The 17,647-nt window shown below is 34.1% G+C and overlaps 2 protein-coding genes across 2 annotated transcripts; one reads left to right on the forward strand and one right to left on the reverse strand.

The window, feature by feature from the left end:
• Positions 1 to 228: 228 nt before the first annotated feature.
• On the reverse strand, positions 229 to 6,133 carry LOC132303762 (casein kinase 1-like protein HD16). Its single transcript, XM_059801167.1, has 16 exons — positions 5,288 to 6,133; positions 4,360 to 4,491; positions 4,007 to 4,080; positions 3,814 to 3,883; positions 3,653 to 3,708; positions 3,468 to 3,539; positions 2,787 to 2,881; positions 2,608 to 2,674; positions 2,381 to 2,510; positions 2,085 to 2,303; positions 1,830 to 1,972; positions 1,571 to 1,745; positions 1,323 to 1,413; positions 1,082 to 1,239; positions 797 to 985; positions 229 to 702 (listed from the first exon to the last, which is right to left on the reverse strand). Exons 1-16 carry the CDS (start codon positions 5,720 to 5,722, stop codon positions 643 to 645), a joined length of 2,166 nt encoding a protein of 721 aa, XP_059657150.1. The 5' UTR covers positions 5,723 to 6,133; the 3' UTR covers positions 229 to 642.
• Positions 6,134 to 11,624: 5,491 nt separating this feature from the next.
• Positions 11,625 to 11,966, forward strand: LOC132302291 (non-specific lipid-transfer protein 1-like). The gene has a single exon (XM_059799135.1). It carries the CDS (start codon positions 11,625 to 11,627, stop codon positions 11,964 to 11,966), a length of 342 nt encoding a protein of 113 aa, XP_059655118.1.
• Positions 11,967 to 17,647: the final 5,681 nt, after the last annotated feature.

Here is a 17,647-nt window from a genome sequence, read left to right on the forward strand (position 1 = left end):
TGATCAAGTGCATGAAGCTGGTGAAAGTGACGAATATATATGTTTTAAAAAAAGAGAAGACGAAGGAATATATACAATAAGACATAACACAGATTCTTTCATATGCGAAAAATTGAAGTCATATCCCACTCCCAATCAAATTCAAACATCCCAGAACTAGAAGGGTGAAAATCACAAGGGATGTAATAGCCAAAATAAAAGAAGAGGAAAAAAAGGCAAGGTGACCAATTAAAAAAGTCCGGAGCCAACCGCAAAATTTTCGATTGCATGTTTCCCGGATTATCATAAATAATCAAAACATGACCTGTGCACATGCTTTCAAACAAGTAATATTGTTCAAGACTATACAAACTTTTAACAATAAGTAAAAATATCCATCTGGGACATCAGCTTTGAAGCTTTTGAACAGTAGTTGAAACACAGTGCACAAGTGCTGGTAATGAATTCTATGATAAATTGATGCTCAAGTAACGCTTTGCATACATCAACTCCCAAATGATACGATGAACCAGGTTGCCATTTATAAACAAGGTAATGCTTTCTTCCCAAACAGAGAATAGATCCTAACAACTGGCCCATGGCTCATATGACTGAGGAATCGAGAAGATCTCAGCGAGTATCCCCAAGCAAAACTTTGGTAGCTCATGAAACAGTACGACCATAGCAAACAGAAGCAATATAAAGATTTTTTGCCCATTTCTCCTGCGAGAAACCACCACAGAATATAAGTTCCAAAAAATAACCTCTTGGGAACAGAAAGCAAAAGGAGAAAAGTCAATAGATGTGGATAATCAACCTTGACATGTGTGCTAGGAAATGCAGAAGTCCTAAGTGTCTCTTGTGTTTCATCTGCAGGTTTTCTTCTCGGCACACTAAGAACTAAAGCTGTCTGGTCCACAGTTGCGGCAGTTGATGTGATCCGATAACCACCATCCCACCTCCGATGAACGCCTTCACTGGGATACAGAAAATCTAGTTCCACAACCTGAGATTAAACACCCAAAAAAAATAAACTATCAGAAATGTATTCTTGGCAGCACAATCATCCTGTTGAAAAAAGAACCACGAATCACAACAAAACCTGATCAGAAAATCCTGCCCCACGAGACATAACAATTGCCCATCTATTTCCTGCAGTGGCCATGGCAGTGACATAAAATCCCTCCCTCCATTTTTTATTTATCCACTTGAACGGAAATGACTCACTGACTTTATAGGACTGCTGCAAATACTGGGTACCTGGATTTTAGAGTAATGATAGTTAAGCCAGAATTATACTAAGCGTCAACAAAATTATTGTGCTCCATATTAGCTAGACTCACCCTTAGACATTACTACTAACGAGCTCCCATTATTGGCTCCTGCTATTGCACTAATGTAATAATTCTTCTCCCACTGTTCCATAATCCATTCCTTCAAAAAATTAAAATAAGAAGAATTAGGTTATCCACATAATCTTTATGCTTCAAACATATGCTTGTGAAGTGCAAGGTGAACGAACGTGCATGTATTCAACATATAAACAAGTAATAGCAAAGTGTCTAAAAGATCCAAAAGAAGTATAAGCAACCTTGTGAAGGAAATAGGGTGATAGTTCATAAACTTGAGAAGTGAAGCCAGTTCCAGCATCCATGATTAGGGCCCACAGGTTTGAACAGGATGCAACGCAGCTAATAAATAAACCATCTTCATTTCCTTTCTGAATGTGTTGAGGAAGCCTCAAGTCTGCCACATTATAGTGATATCTACAACACCAAATGTAAACATAAGTCCTTTATCCTTTTTCTCGGCATCAGAGAGGACCCAATATGTAAGTTCAAACTACAAACCTTTGCTTCATAGGCCGACGAGCATTGTAAACACTGATCCATTGTGTTGCAGGCATTCCCATTCGGACTTTCTTCTTTGGTTGTTCATCATCATCCTCTTCCATTATCAACCGTCCTCTCTTATGGCCAACCTGATATATAAGCTTCATAGCATGTAAACATGTGTCAGAAAAAATCTAAATAGAAAAAGAAAGAAGAGAGATTTCAAGTTCAACTGGACATCCATCTAATATACACAGATGACACGTAGCATACCTTCTGAGCACCATCAGTGTTAATTGGTCTGATATCTGGATTTGGACCAACTATTCCATCAAAGAGGGAGATGTATTTTGCATAGTTAGGTTCCTCGTCAAATTTCAAGTTTACCACATACTCTACAAACTGCCGAAAAGGTGCAGGACAAAAGCAACAAAGAGTTTCTGGAGAAGTTGCCATCTTCTTCTTGCAAACAAGGAATCCTTTATGCTCTCCCTAATTAATAAATTATTGTGTCAGAAAATATCCAGATGGCATATATATAAGCACATATTCCAATTTGAAAACCCAACCTGGTATCCTTGCCAAGGCAGCCGGCCACGAAGAAGAAAAATGAGTGTGTAAGCAAGAGATTCTAGATCATCCCTCCTGCTCCCAGTTCTTCCAAGATGGGCATGCGCACTTGCATAACGCACTGTTCCCCTGCAGCACCAAAATGATAGCGCTTCAGCAGAAATTAATCTCATATAAGAGGATATACAAGAACACAAGTAAAATGGATAATCCGTCATCACATTACCTAAAAACATCTGGTCTTTGGTCATAATCAACATGTAATCCAGTAGAAGTATCTCGCCACCGTGTAGCTGGCAGGTCAGAGCAGGCCATAAGATAGTGAGATATTGCATGTACTTCAGGATTGTATCATGTCTAAAAATTTGTACTGCAAATCATAAACAAAATTTAAATACATTATACCTAGTCCAAGGTCAACTAGAAACAATTTCTTCTCTTCAGGACTCCCTGGTGGTCCAAGCAAAAAGTTTTCTGGCTTGACATCGCCATGCACATATCTGCCAAAATTGCACGAGTCATATACAGCTCCATGTCTCACATAATAAGAGAATTTCACTATGGTTCTAGAATCAAGATGGATTTTAACCATGGCATAGGTAGAGCAGAGAGTCTATTCAGAGGAGCAGAATGGTGTAAGAATGCTACATAAAGAAGACAATTAAGATTGTGGAAACAAAATACCATGCTTTTCCACTGCAAAAAACAACTAGCCTACATACATCCAGGTTCGACACAAAGGTATGTCAGTCAAATGGCATAAAGGCATCATTATTTCGATTTTCTGATATAAAACAATATAGTACAAGATTGGCACAGATCACAAAACCAAATGGATGTTTGTCGGCCACATCAGTTCTAAACTGAACCCTTATTCCAGGAATATCCTACAAACAATGTATCTAACAAGACTAGGCCAGTGCATGAGGCTCCCACCATTGCGGGGTCTAGGGAGGGTCAAAATGCGCAGTCTTACCTTCTCATGTAGAGGAGTTGTTTCCTTGTTTCAAATAATGTACCTCCTTTTATAAATTCGACAACATTAAAATAAAATAAATAACAATAATAAAAAAGCAGAATAATCACCCGCGGGAGTGCATCTTCTCTAATATAGAGATTGCTTCAATGGCGATGCATGCAACCATTTCAATAGACATCCTGAAGTCGACAAAACAGAAGTACTCTTCAGATATGTTTAGATTTGCTCAAGTAACCCAATAACCATAATAAAATCTATAATCTTCAATAATCAAATTTGAATAGGAACTTACGTGTGGGAATTGTTATTCCAAACGTCCCATAAACTAGGTCCAAGCATATCCATTACCTATAAATATTTATGGGAAAATATTAACTAAGAACAGATGGACTGTGAGAGCTAGAACCACACTATCATGCAATAAAAAAATTGCACATGAAATGAAAAGCATACCATGATATAGTAGTCGCCCTGCCGGCCCTTGTAATGTACACGTGGTACACCATGACTGCCCCCTAGTGCACTATGCATTCAGCAAAGAAAGCAAACAATACAACCATAATTTTAGTACAAATCCAACATTGAAGATAGAAACAACAAAAGGGGAAAATGCGTGAGAAGAAAACCCAAGAAGAAAAATACTAACTTGTAAACTTGCCATTCATACGGTGGTCCATAATTACATCCTTTGCTGCTTCTATGCTCAAATTTCATCGCTACCTAAAAATTTCAAAAGTTAACAAGTTAGTCAGGAAAAATCCAACAGCAGCCACCATATTAATTTTTTATATCAATAAGCTAAGGTGTCCCTAATCCATTTATAGTAGGATTTTGATCACTAAGGATACACGCAATCACCCAAAATGGATGTGCATCAGGTACGACTACGGAAAAATGAACCTGAGACATCTAGTCCCGACCCATCTCTCGCCAAATTTGCCTTGACTACTCATGCAGTGACCACACTCAGTTGTCTCACCATATATACATGAATTTTACCTCTATAGCTCCTGAGCCAGTTCTTTCATGTGGAACAGGAGCATTAATGCGACGACCAACATAGACTTGTCCAAATCCTCCTTTTCCCAGTTTCTTTTCAATTCTGTATGCTGGGGAACCACCAACCTGGACCTGTTGTTAAGAAACCAGAGAATATAATAAATGTATCATCCATATACACACACACACACATGCACACATATATATACACCTGCACTCCTCTTTCACCAGAAAGACATATATATTAGCACACTCCTAGAAGCCCCCAATGCTTTCATAAGTACCTTATTTTTATTCTTATCATCAAACAGTCATATTTTCCTTCATTGAGTAATTACTACTTCTCATGGTAAAATGTACTTTCCAAATTTCCTATTATCAAAGTGCGAATAGAGTTTTTATATTATGTAGTGACAAGACCATCTTAAATGAGATTTTGTTATCAAGGATCTGTTTTTTTTTAAAAGCATGTAAAGTATTTCTAAAGGATAAACAAACAATGCCAACTAACTGTATCAAATTCCAACCAAGGAGTCCTACATTCAGCAAAATGAACATCATCAGACTCTCCTTCGATTTCCCAAACAAACTTTTAAGCCAAGTCCCACCACAAACCTTAACAGAAACATCTTAAAGGCATATGAACAATTTTCTAATTCCCAATTAATCATCTTTAACAAAGAACAAATAAAAGCCTGAAAATTGCAACATGCAATCAGTAGTGAAGCTCCATCCAATTACCCCAAAAAACATGGAAAGATTAAATCAAAGTGAACCTAATTCAATAGTCAGTTTGTTTTAAAAATTAAGACATGTAAAGCATTAATCCAGAATTTTTCCTCTCTCTCAGTTTTTTCTCCCACTTTTCTGAGCAAACCAACAATATATATATATAGATAAATACATAAACAGAGAGAGTGAGATTAACCCTTTCCGGAAGGGGAGCCGTGCTCCCTTCATCTTCAGCCGCCACTCCCTTATCGGCGCTCCGGCCACCACTATCATTGTCATCCATGTCCTTTTCCCCAACCTCTTCCTTCGCCGCCGCAACCTCAGCACCACCACCACCGACCACTCCCAAAACCCTAGCTTCTTCCTTCTCCTCCTTAACCTTACCTTTACCCTTACCCTTACCCTTCAGCGGCGTCGCTTTTTGACTCAAAACCTTCACAGCTCTATCATCGTCGCCGTCAGCGTCAACGACGACCACCGGTGGCTTCCCGTTATCCTTCTTACACACTGCTGTTCGTCTCTGGCGAGTCCGTGGTGCTCTCACCTCCTTGTTCTCAACGGCACCGTTTTCGATCGCAATCGGTGGCTTCGAAGGTCTGCCTCTGCGAACTCCGCTACGCAATTGAGGCATATCGCTCGTCCATAAATCTGTAACTCTGCGAAATCCCTATGACAACTCTCATCAAGCTTCAACAATTCGACATACGAACCGATCAGCAGAGAAAGGACTGAAAGGGACAAAAACTAATCGCAAACTATATAGAGAGAGAGAAAGAGAGAGATTTGGGGTTTCGATTCAGCAATTTCAGAGATCTGTAGAGGGAAACAAAAATGATCGCTTCAAAGTGTAGACGAGAGAGATGGGTGAAGAGATGAAAGAGGAACAGAGAGTTTTGTTGTGGTGATTTTTTTTATATAATTTATTTATTTTTGGAGGTGATTTATTTTTCATGAATTTCGTTTTTATTGAGTCGGTTGATCGATGAAAAATTTGATGTGAAAGTGAACAACTGTTTGGTTAGATGGAGAGCGAAAGGGAAAGTGAAATTGAATTTTAGTAATTTGAGAGGAGAAAATTCAATTCTTATAAATTAGCATGAAAAGCTTTCTAGATTTTTGTGCCAAAATATCATAAAATGGTTGGGATGGTAGGAAGATTACAAATTTATAATAAATATAATGGTTTATTATAATATATCTTGTTTTATTTAATAGGGTAAAAGGTATAAACAAATTTGTAGCGGGTAAACATTTTTGTTCTTTTTTTAAAGGTAAAAGTAATATAAGAATCTAAATAAATAATTTTATATAACATGTAGACTATTATACTATTTATTTATATTCATAAATTAAAACATTTATTCAGTACAAAATTATTTAGATCCATCTTGTTTAATATATACAATTACGATTTAAGTAAATAATTTTATTTTTATTATTTAATTATTTTTTATTTTTTTGTGATTTTTAAACTATCCAAATCATCATGTTTTTTTCATTGAATTTTCTTTCATTCACTTGACTTTTTTTTTTTTTTTTTTTTTTTTTCTCACTTTTCATTATTATTTTTTTTGTCTAATCAACCACCCAGAGTTTTACATATGCAGTGACATGGTGGAATTTAATTGGTAGAGCTCGAGTATAAATATTTGTCTATTCATTGCTAAGTAGATTATCATATATTAGTATATGTAATAGAGTAATAAATTATGATCAAGCCTTTTAAAGAATTTCATTGTTAATTATGAGACACATAAAATTTTTCATTCAACAAACACGGATTAAACAGGATTGAGAGCTTATTAAACCTATTATTAGAAGTGTCTCACATCGAATCCAAATAAAAAGTAAAATAGATATAAATGAGTGAGTATACAATATTATTTAATATTTTTTGATCAACCGACAAGCGTCCACCTGTTATAATTGATATAAGAGTCAGACATAATTCTTAATTCGGTCATGTCAAGTGGGTATCCCGATCACAACGAAAGCGTTTTAGTTCGAATGGAAAGAATATTAGACCTATGACATATAGGAAGTATTTATATATTTCATAGATCTCAAATCATGTAACCAGAATGTAAATTTTATTTAAATATTGGGTAAACTTGTTTGGAGAATTAATTTATAAAACTAAGGGATATATATTATGGAAATGGAAAATAATTCTTGCATCCAATAGTTGCAGTGAATTGTTAAACTTATTTTTTTAAAAATTGCTTTACTTGTTTTAAATTAAATTTTCAAATAAAAAACCTACCTTTGGAATATGCAATGAAAGAAAAAAAAGAATAAGTTTGAGACAATTAGAGTATTAAAAGTAAAATATATAAGAATATATGCAACTCCTCATCTAGTAATTAAGTTTCTAGTAGGGGTATTCCAAATTGTACAAATATTTGATGTAATTTTATGCAAAATAATTTTTTCACCATCCATAGACAGAATAATATAACAGTAGTGCAAATCTATGTGCTTGCTGGCTAGACAGGTGGGACCTAATTAATTGGGGCAGAACTTATTAATACTAATATTTTATATGTGTGATTATTATGTTTCATTAAAGGTTTTTGTTCAAGTTCAAATCCTATATTAATGGTATTGTATGACTTACATTATTTAAACCACATATAATGAAGCTGTTCATATGAAAAAGCTTTGCCAAAAAAATAAAATAAAAATTCCCTCGACTAAGTTACCTTCTCTCAAGATTAGACAACTAGTGTTACAAGAGAAATTTGTTTCACATTGAATTTAGATGGAAAGTGACATAGGTACAAATAAGTGGGTATGCAGTATTACCCAATAATTTGAATTTTTTAATAAATGGACAAGCGTCCATCCGTTATAATTGGTATCAGAGTCAGATTCAATTCTTAATTCGGCGCCACGCTAAATGCTCGGCCCGAGAGGCATCCGGCTGAGTCACCCCAAGTAGACCGAGTGACTTGACTTATGAGTTCGAGTAAAAGAGAATGTTACATGGGGAGGCTTGTCCCACATTTATTTTAGGAGCAAATAAGGATCTTTCCTCATTCAGCTGTTAATGAAGCGATAAAATGACTATTATGACCTTTTAAATGACCTGTTAGGAGATGATGAGATTTATATATATATATATATATATATAAGAAAGAAAAAACGTAAGAGCATTTTCAGAAACAAATAAGGATATTTTTTGGTACTTAATATAATTAATTATTCACGTGACTAATTTCATTTGTTAACAATAGATTTCTAACCGTTCATAATGGATGTGAATGATTAAATAGAGAATAAACAGAGGTCCAAACTATTCCTCGTCACTGATCAGACGGGTCAAAACTGTCAAGTTCAATAGACTTAGAAAATGCTTTTACATTGAAGTTCAGAGATAATATAACTTATTTTTCTGTTTTTTAAATCCTTAATTAACGTGATTGGATGAATAATATGTGGTGTTAGTTGCAGGTAAGAGCATGTGATGTGTTATATCTACTTGGGTTTGGTACTTGGAACATTGGGCCAGGTTAGGTCGGGCTTTTGCCGAGTCAGCCCAACTCAGTAAGAAGAGTTAAGAGTCCGCATCTAAAATGGCATTTTTGGGATCATAAAGTTCCTATCATGGAATCATGTAAAAAAACCTTCCCCATAGGATGAAGTGAACACGGGAAATTATTATATGGTGTCAACCAATCACATAAGCCCACATATATAAAAAGCTAACATGATTGTATACATTGTTGCATAGATTGGTTAAGACTATATGGTCCCCATCATGTAAAATTTAGAGTAAATTATACCGATCTTTTTTTAAGTCCAGACAAATCTCAGAAGTAGAGCGTTTCAGATTTATTGCTTTGACTTCTTAAGGTTTGGATGCATAGGTTGTATGCTCAACACCCCCCCCCCCCCCCAATCAAAACTTGTAAAAAAAATTCATAAAGTAACAAAATTGCCCTTACACTCATTTTTTTATTTTTATTTACAATATTTTTTTTAAGAGGGGGTAAGGTGGTGGAGAGGAGAGAGAAAGTAATAAGAGACGAGATAAGATAGAAAATTGATTTTTTAAAAAAAATTTATAATATATTTTGTATTAAGGAAGGTTTGAGTAATAAATCTCAAACGCTCTACCTTATTGCCTCTGAATCCACTAAATTTTTGTTTATTTTATGCATATAATTTGTAAATAATTATAAAATCCTCCCATAAAATTTATAAATTATCTCCCTTAAAATGTTCTATTTCTAAAAACGTTTTTAATTCTTTATTCCTTTTTCTTCAAACTTCTTTTTCTTATTTTCAAAAACTTTTGCATTCTCCTTCTACAATTAAAACCTATTCTCTCATATTTTTTTTTTCTTTTTATTTCATTTTCTTCTTAAAAATTTATTTATTTATTTTTTTTTTGCACTCATGCATAATTTATGTTCAATAACTTTTTTTTTTCCCTCTTCTTATTTATTTTTTTATTTACTTATTCTATTATATTTTTAACCTATTTAAAAAAAAATTATTTTATCAGTGTTAACATACCCCGAACCAACTTCCTAACTCTGTCCAGTTTCCATGTCATAGCAGAGAAAATGAAGAAAACTAGCTATTCATGTTAGTGGGTGACGAGTGACTCACTAATGTTTTTTTTTATACTCTCTCTCCTTAGAGAGTTATATATATATATATTTGTTGTCGTTGGTATTGATACGACACAAGAGTCGTAATATGTTTAATTTCGTGGTCTCGTGCTGGTAAGAACATGGACTATATATACTTGTTTATACAGGGACAGAGCCAGAATTTTTATTCAGGAGGGGTATATTGTACACTAAATAGATATAAATTAATATTTATGGAATATATGTACATAAAGAGAAATATGTGAATATATATAGATGGAGATTGATATTTTTGGAACGACATAAATTAATAAATTACATATATAGAATATAATGAAATAATTTAAGAATTTTTTTTTAAGAAAACATATAGATTATACAAGGGAAGGATAAATTTTAGGGGGGGGGGGGGGGGGGCATTTTTACACATTTTTAAAAAATGTATACCTATTATGGGAAAATATATATATAAAATAAGGAACCCGGTCCTATACTGGCTTCGTACCGGGGGTATTTGAGGGGGGGGCATTTTTACACATTTTTAAAAAATGTATACCTATTATGGGAAAATATATATATAAAATAAGGAACCCGGTCCTATACTGGCTTCGTACCGGGGGTATATATGCTTTTGATATATAGTGTGACAAAATATATGTACACATGTGTAAGCTTTCTTTGCACGAAGTGTTGAAAGAGAGAGAGAGACTAAAGAAAAATTCAACATTTGTTGTTATTTTATACAAAGAAATTGCTCTCTTAACTAAAAAATTTATGTTTGTTAAATTTATTTATTTATTTTAATATTGCATCAAGTGACAAAACTATTACTCTTTATTAGAAAAGAAAAAGAGAAGGTTAATCTTCCAATCTAATGATCTTTATTTCTCGGGAGGGGTTGGATGTGTGTGTGTGAAATATAATCTTAGTGACTATTTATATAAAAATTATCAATTAGTTCAATGTTTTTCAAGTTTTGTGCAGCATTTTTGCCACAAGTATAACAAGGGTGTGAGGATTATACCAAACAATAATACTTGTCTCTTTATGCGTGAGGATTAACTACTTTCTTATACCAAACAATAATACTTGTCCCTCCGTTCCATATTAGTAGTCCATTATCCTCTTTTTACGTGTCCCAAATTAGTTGTCCTCTTTGAAAAGTCAAAGCAAATAAATTCTATATTTCCATCATTGTCCTTTATCTTTTTAAAAAATTTCAAACTTTATAATCTTTAAATTAAAAGGGATAAGTTGGTAATTTTAAAAAGAGATAATGCATTAAATGCATGTTTCCTTAAAAACTCCTATTTCTAAAAATGAACCTCTAATGTGGGACGGAGGAAATACTTTTTAATATTATAAAAAGACACCTTGGAAGGAGGAAGTTCCCCTACACCAGGAAAATGCTTGACAAGTATTGTGGTGGGTCAGATTTGTTAAAGTGAATTCTTTGATCTACAATTTATTAGTCATATATATGCAAAAAAAAATAAATAAGTGTAACCTTCCACTTTGTTATATATATTTTGTGAACATGACCAATAAAAAATTGTAGTTCTAGAAATTTCCTTTAACAAAGAGGTCAAGGTACCACCATTGCCTTGGAAGAGAGAGAATTGAATTTACTACAACATGAAATCACCAACAGAAAAAAACACATTGCTTGTTAAGGATAACAGAAAGGTTCAAATCCTCATCCTCTCTGCAATATTGGACAAGTTACAAGTGACATTTGAAAGCAATGAAACAGCCAAAATAGTGTAACAAATCCTCTTAAATCCATGACCCACATATCCATTTGAAACTGTCAACAAAGTCCTATATATACCCCCTTGATCAACCTCCCTATTACAAATCAATATATATACATATATAGAGATATATACGACCTCAAACTTCAAGTCTAGTATCTTATACAAGCAATTGAAGATGAAGGGAGTGGTAATATCAGTGGTGGTGGTGCTAGTCATGATTCAGTTGATGGCGGAGCCAGGACAGGCCATCAGTTGTGGCCAAGTCGACGCATCTTTGGCCCCGTGTGTGCCCTACCTCACTACTGGTGGTAACCCTACACCAGAATGCTGCAATGGTGTGAAAAGCATCAAAGGGATGGCTGCAACTCCGACCGACAAACAAACAGCTTGCAAATGTGTTAAGGATGCTGCCAATCGCTATGCCAACTTAAAGGACGATGCAGCACAAGCCCTCCCTGCAAAGTGCAATGTTCAAATGGACATCCCCATCTCCCGAACCACCAACTGCAACAAGTAAGCTTTTTTGTATTTGCACATATATAACACACACACACAAAGCTTTTCTATCAGTATTGTTCATTATAATTAAGTACTTAGCTAACTTGTTGATGTCCATTCATTCTCGATCTTTTCTGTGCAGCATCAACTAAGGTGGAAGGCATCATGCAAGAAATAAAAAGAGGGAGGTTTTGGGTGCCAGATCTTTTGATATCAGATCAAGTTGCAGTATATTATATATGTTGTTGAAATAAAACTGATTTTGTTGATGGAGCTTAATTAGCTTTGTAATTCGATTAGTAATCTTTATTGAGCTTCTATATGGTGATTGAATGCAAGATCATTGAATTAAATAAATAAGGTATCTGATAATTCTGCTACTTTCCACCTTATTCTATTTCAAATTAATGTTAAACCATATCTATTGGGATACAAAAGGGATACTTTTCATATATATATATACTTTTCTTGTAAATACATAGTTAACGTGTAAATCCATGCAACTACATGATAGCTAGAAATTAGAGAATTCCCATTTGTAACTCCAACTGATGTCCTTTTGTGCTTCCAATTGATGTTGAGTAGGGAAAGGTATTTGGTGCGCCACATTGTGCGCGGCCTCATCCGAGCCGTATGTGCATAATACGTGCTTGCGTGTGCACAACACTTACAACTCGGATGAGCCCGGTGCACAGTGCGCTAGGCACACCAAATATCTATTGGTTGAGTACATTGTGATATAATAAATATGTTGTCCCGAGAGAGCAAGACTCACATGTAAAGTTTAAAGAGCTTTGAAAAATAAAGAGTGAAACTACTAATGTAGATTGGAAAATAAATTAGAGGCGGCAAAAAAAAAATTGAAAATTAATTTGACCAATAATTCTAGAATGGGTAAATTCAGAAACCTTAACAATAAGTCACATATCTACTAATCTTCAACTTAACAATTTTGAACAATGATATACATTGCGACAATTGGCTTGTTGGCCGGGTATCTCGCAAAGGTAATGCTCCGACCAGAACCGACTGCTACCTTTGTAAGATACCTGACAATAGAGTGTCGTAAAATCATTTATGATATGAAGTATGCTCCAAGATCTTGGCCATTTCTGTCGTAAAATCATTTAATGTATCACCTTATTTGCCCAGACAATTTAGGCATCACAAGCCTTATTCAGCAATTAGGTGTTGATGGAATTATAAATCATTTCCTAGGCCATGGAAATTCAATGAATTTCATGATCATTTTCATCACCCAAACTAAATACCATATATAGCACATTGATCTATTATAACCTGCCAATATGATGATGGGAGCTATAACATTTCTAACAAAACTCGATGGATATGATTAAACAGAGAATAAATGGAGGTCAACTATTCATCATAAGGGAGTCAAATCTGTTTAGGTTTGATATCTGAAAAATGAAAAATTATTATTACATGGTGTTGACACTCATTTTGGCAAAATCTTGTGTTAATAATGTGGCAGCCATTTTGGTGATGATGTGACACGTGGGCAAGGTGATAATTGACACGTGGAAACAGATGGTAGTTGACACATGGAATAAATTAGGGAAGCTACATGCAAAGGTGGTATGGATGGAGATATTCAAATTAAACAATAGATAAGGATGATAAAACTAATGGTTATCTTTGAGATAGTTTAATTTGAATATGCAGTCGGTTATGTTATAGAGTTGTGATGTAATTAAGGTGCTTAAGTGTAGGAGTTGTTTTTGGCTACGTTCTTTTATAAATAAGTGCGGATGCATTCATTATAAGAGGTCCACTACCCTTAGAATCACAGTTTAATATTATTTTTGCTTTCTCAAGCTTTCCCGCTCTAATTCTACTTTCTCTATTTAGCAATCTTGCTATTCTCAATCTTTCTCCTTCTTAATTAATCTTCTTATTCTCTGTCTATCTCTTCCAGTCTCTATCTATATCTACTTCTCTTCCCTTATTATATTCTTACATTCAGTATAATTAATTCGTTCACTATTAAAAGTCCTTTTCGTCAAGGCAATTTTGATTCTACATTAGAGGATACAATTGTCTAAAATATAATTTTGTTGCAAAAGAGACTCGGTTTGACCCGATCCTTTCACATTCGAACCACACATTGTTGGTTCTGGCACGCCCGCACACATCAAATTCTTTTTTGGCGCCATTTCACCTTCATAAACAGGATGAGGATATTGTTATTGTTAATTAAGTACCTTGACTCCATCCTCAGCTAGTGTTCCTAGCACTGCTCTTGAGTCACCGAGATTAGCAATAACAATATCCTCATCTTGTTTAGTTTCAGAATTAATCACAAGAAACACCATAAAGTAAATTTCCAAAATTCACATTATATATGGAAAATAAACAGTTACAATGATCATAGTAATTTGTTTGATATCTTACCTGTCTTATGACAACAACAGCCGTAGTACCACTGCAAGAGCAGTCCATATTTTCAAGAAGCTTGATCTCCTTGTCTATCACCTTGAAGGCATTAATACAGGCCTCTTTCCACCTGTAAAAATTCTTTTTCGGCGCCATTTCACCTTCAAAACTCTCTTCAGTAGCAAAGACAGAGCATTCTTTTGGTTCAGTAGCAAAGACAGCAACTGGTTTCTCACTAGCTTGGTCACTATGTGACCATTCATTCCACACCCATCAAACAGTCCACAAGAAGCTCCTCCTTTCAGTCCATAGCCCTTCCAGAGGAGTTAAAAAAAAAAAAAGTTTCATCTTAATAATATGACTTTCATAAGGTTTGGTATATTCCCAAAAACAAACTTAATAGGCAAAATCAGGAACGCTTTTGTAATTTTCTTAGGAAAGCTAATTCTGATCATTTTCTCAGAAAACCTCTATTGAAAAATTCTTATTTTTGTGACATTTAGTAGAAAAGAGTAAACTCAAATCTCAAAAAATTCAAATCCTTATTCTACAAATTCTCAAAGTTTTTAAAAAAAAAATATTTAGAAATATATATATAGAGAGAAAAAAGTTTTTTTCTTTAGGTCACTTCGGTTCAAATACCAAGGGCGGATCCAGAAATACATAATAAGATTGGCTAATCTATTATGGGGTTGGCTAGTACTACTAAATTTTTTTTTTGGTGCTAGGCTAAAATTGCCTCTAGTAAATTTTTTTTTTTTGGGGTGGGCTCACTCTTGGATCTGCCCTTGCCAAACACCACTGTCCAACAATTTTGGGGCCATCCTGTTGTCTCTGCATTACCTCTAATTTGAGCCATGATAAAAGTGCAATAGTAGGGCTGCAAGTTGGGCAAATCCAACCCAACTTGGTCCGGTCCCAACTCAACCTCAACCCGAAATTGGGTTGGGTTGGGCCAACCCAAAGTCTACCCAAAAATGGGTAATGTCCATAACCCGAACCCTGGGCAGGTTTTATGGGTCAACTTTTTTTTTTTTTTTTTTTTAACAAATATGCAAATTACATTTTTCTTTTTTTCCATGTTTGTAAACATAAAGTTTTTTAAGAAAATTTTATTTTTCAATTCATTATTAATACTTGCCATTTTTCTTTTAGTAAATATCTTACTATATAAGTTTATAAATGAAAAAAATATATTTATATTTTTACTGTTCTATTTTAACTTTATATGTATTACAGACTCCAAATGCTACAAGATCATATAAATCCAAAGTCCTTAGAATATATAAAAAGAACACTAAAATGACTCAATATACGAATTATACTTTTATTGCAAAATTTCGCAATCAGAATACCAAGAAGCATCAACTCTAACCCAAAATACAAAAACTAGAAAAAAAAAAAAAAAAGATCTCCCTTAAGTTGCTTACTTGCTCACATCAGTCCCATTGTCCTAATAGGGACGGGTTTTATGGGTTAATTTTTTTTTTTTTTTTTTAGTATATTAATAAAAATAATATTAATTAAGTCTAAGCAATAAATATATAATAACAATAAAAATGAATTATAAAATAAAATATATAATAACAAGTTGGAAGAATTTTAGAAAAACAAAATACAATGTGGGTGTCTATTGATTTGGGCTTAGATTGTTTAATTTGGAGTTTTGGGTTGGGTTTGGATTGAACCCAGTCCAATCCGAATAAGCTTGGGTTTTGATAAAACCCAACCCGATTTGTGAATTTAAACGCCCAAGTTCTAAAATTTTCGGACTGAGTTCGGGTTGGGCTGGACTAGCTCTAATGCTTTCTTCCTTAATTTTTAATTTCATTCTAACTGTTGTATATTATAACATAGGCCACCCTTGCTTCTCACTTCTTTGAACTAAGGTCTATTAAACCTTTCTCATGTTGTCCAATTGCAATATGTTTCATGACTCCCTGCATATTCTTTTATTTTGAAATAGTGTATGAAAATTGCAGCCTTTTTATTTTATTTATATGTTTACTAATTATTTTTTTAACACCATTTTGCAGAAACAATTCAAGCAACAGAACACCAGGCAAACAGTGGTGCAGAACAATGAAGTTTTTTTCTAAAAGAACAGTCCATGCATTCACGGATCAGCTTGAACAGTCCAATGCTGATGAGGTGAAACACATATCTGTTCATGATAGAATACGGATGCCCGTTACATACGATGACTTGCTTGGAGAGGACAATCAGTAAGACAAATCAACTTGAGCTTCCAAGAACTTATGGCTCTATATAACCAATTTCTGATTTTTGGAGTTGCTAAACCTCTCCTATTGTTTGATCGGACACAGATGCAGCTATTGAGGCAACAGAATAAATATTGCTTACACATCTTCGGGGAAAAGGAAGAGTTCCGCTTTTCCTGTGACAAAAGAAGAGAAGAATCCATTTTTGTTGGATTGTATGAATACTCGGTTCGTTTTTGAAACTTCACTTGAATTGAGGATTTTTGTTATTTAATTCTGAGCGAAGATTTTATACCATTTTTATTCTTTATATACTTTGACATGAATCAAGAGCCGTATTCAATTACAATGAAGGAACAATGAACAATATATTTCCCCTCAGACTTGCAGCATGTGAGTTAATCACATTGCTTCGATCATACAAGTGACAAGAGCCCAGAGTGAGAGTATCAAAGTAGTTGTATTTTATTTTTTATTTATCTTCCTGTGTTTGCGGGTCATGCTCTTGTTGCGTTAGGACATAAATATCGTTGTTTGGGTTGATGCGAAACACGAGTATGACAGAATTATTACAGAAGTAAGATGATATGTGTAATCTGTTTAATAAATGATGAAAGGAAATAATCTATTTAATAAATGAGTCAAAACTTGACATGACACAACATATGACAATATAATAACATGTTTATCTAAACAAGACATTTCTAATATGAATAAGACATGTTTGATTAAACAGATTAATCGAGTTATAAATGAGTTGGCTAGTAAAGAACATGACATGTTTCATTATCGATGTAAATACAATTTAGCCCAATCCAAACCCATTTATTTTGTATTGTGTTCAAGTCGTATAACTTTGCAAGTATTGTAACCTTAACTACTAATGCTACAAGGACCTAAAAAAAGGATCCGGCTCCTCCATATTTCTGCTTCTATCTGCCATTAAATCTAATGATGAGGAATCTGCTATGTCAATTTTAAAAATAGACCCACACCTTATCGTTCTCAGACACTAAAAAAAACTCACTCCGGACTTAAGTTCTTTTACGTTTCTCTTTTGTCAAACACACTCTCTCAAATA

Source organism: Cornus florida, unplaced genomic scaffold, assembly GCF_030987335.1.
Source record: "Cornus florida cultivar Cherokee Brave unplaced genomic scaffold, ASM3098733v1 CherokeeBrave_3.0.0_Hap2_Chr04, whole genome shotgun sequence".
NCBI lineage: Eukaryota > Viridiplantae > Streptophyta > Magnoliopsida > Cornales > Cornaceae > Cornus > Cornus florida.

What these genes read in the sequence shown, in the direction of transcription:
- LOC132303762 (XM_059801167.1), bottom strand. Translation starts at nt 5,722, where the DNA reads ATGCCTCAATTGCGTAGCGGAGTTCGCAGAGGCAGACCTTCGAAGCCA. An exon ending in CGTCGGCCTATGAAGCAAAG is followed by an intron (nt 1,746 to 1,829) that starts GTTTGTAGTTTG and finishes TTGGTGTTGTAG; the next exon opens with ATATCACTATAATGTGGCAG. An exon ending in GTTAGTAGTAATGTCTAAGG is followed by an intron (nt 1,240 to 1,322) that starts GTGAGTCTAGCT and finishes TCTAAAATCCAG; the next exon opens with GTACCCAGTATTTGCAGCAG.
- LOC132302291 (XM_059799135.1), top strand. Translation starts at nt 11,625, where the DNA reads ATGAAGGGAGTGGTAATATCAGTGGTGGTGGTGCTAGTCATGATTCAG.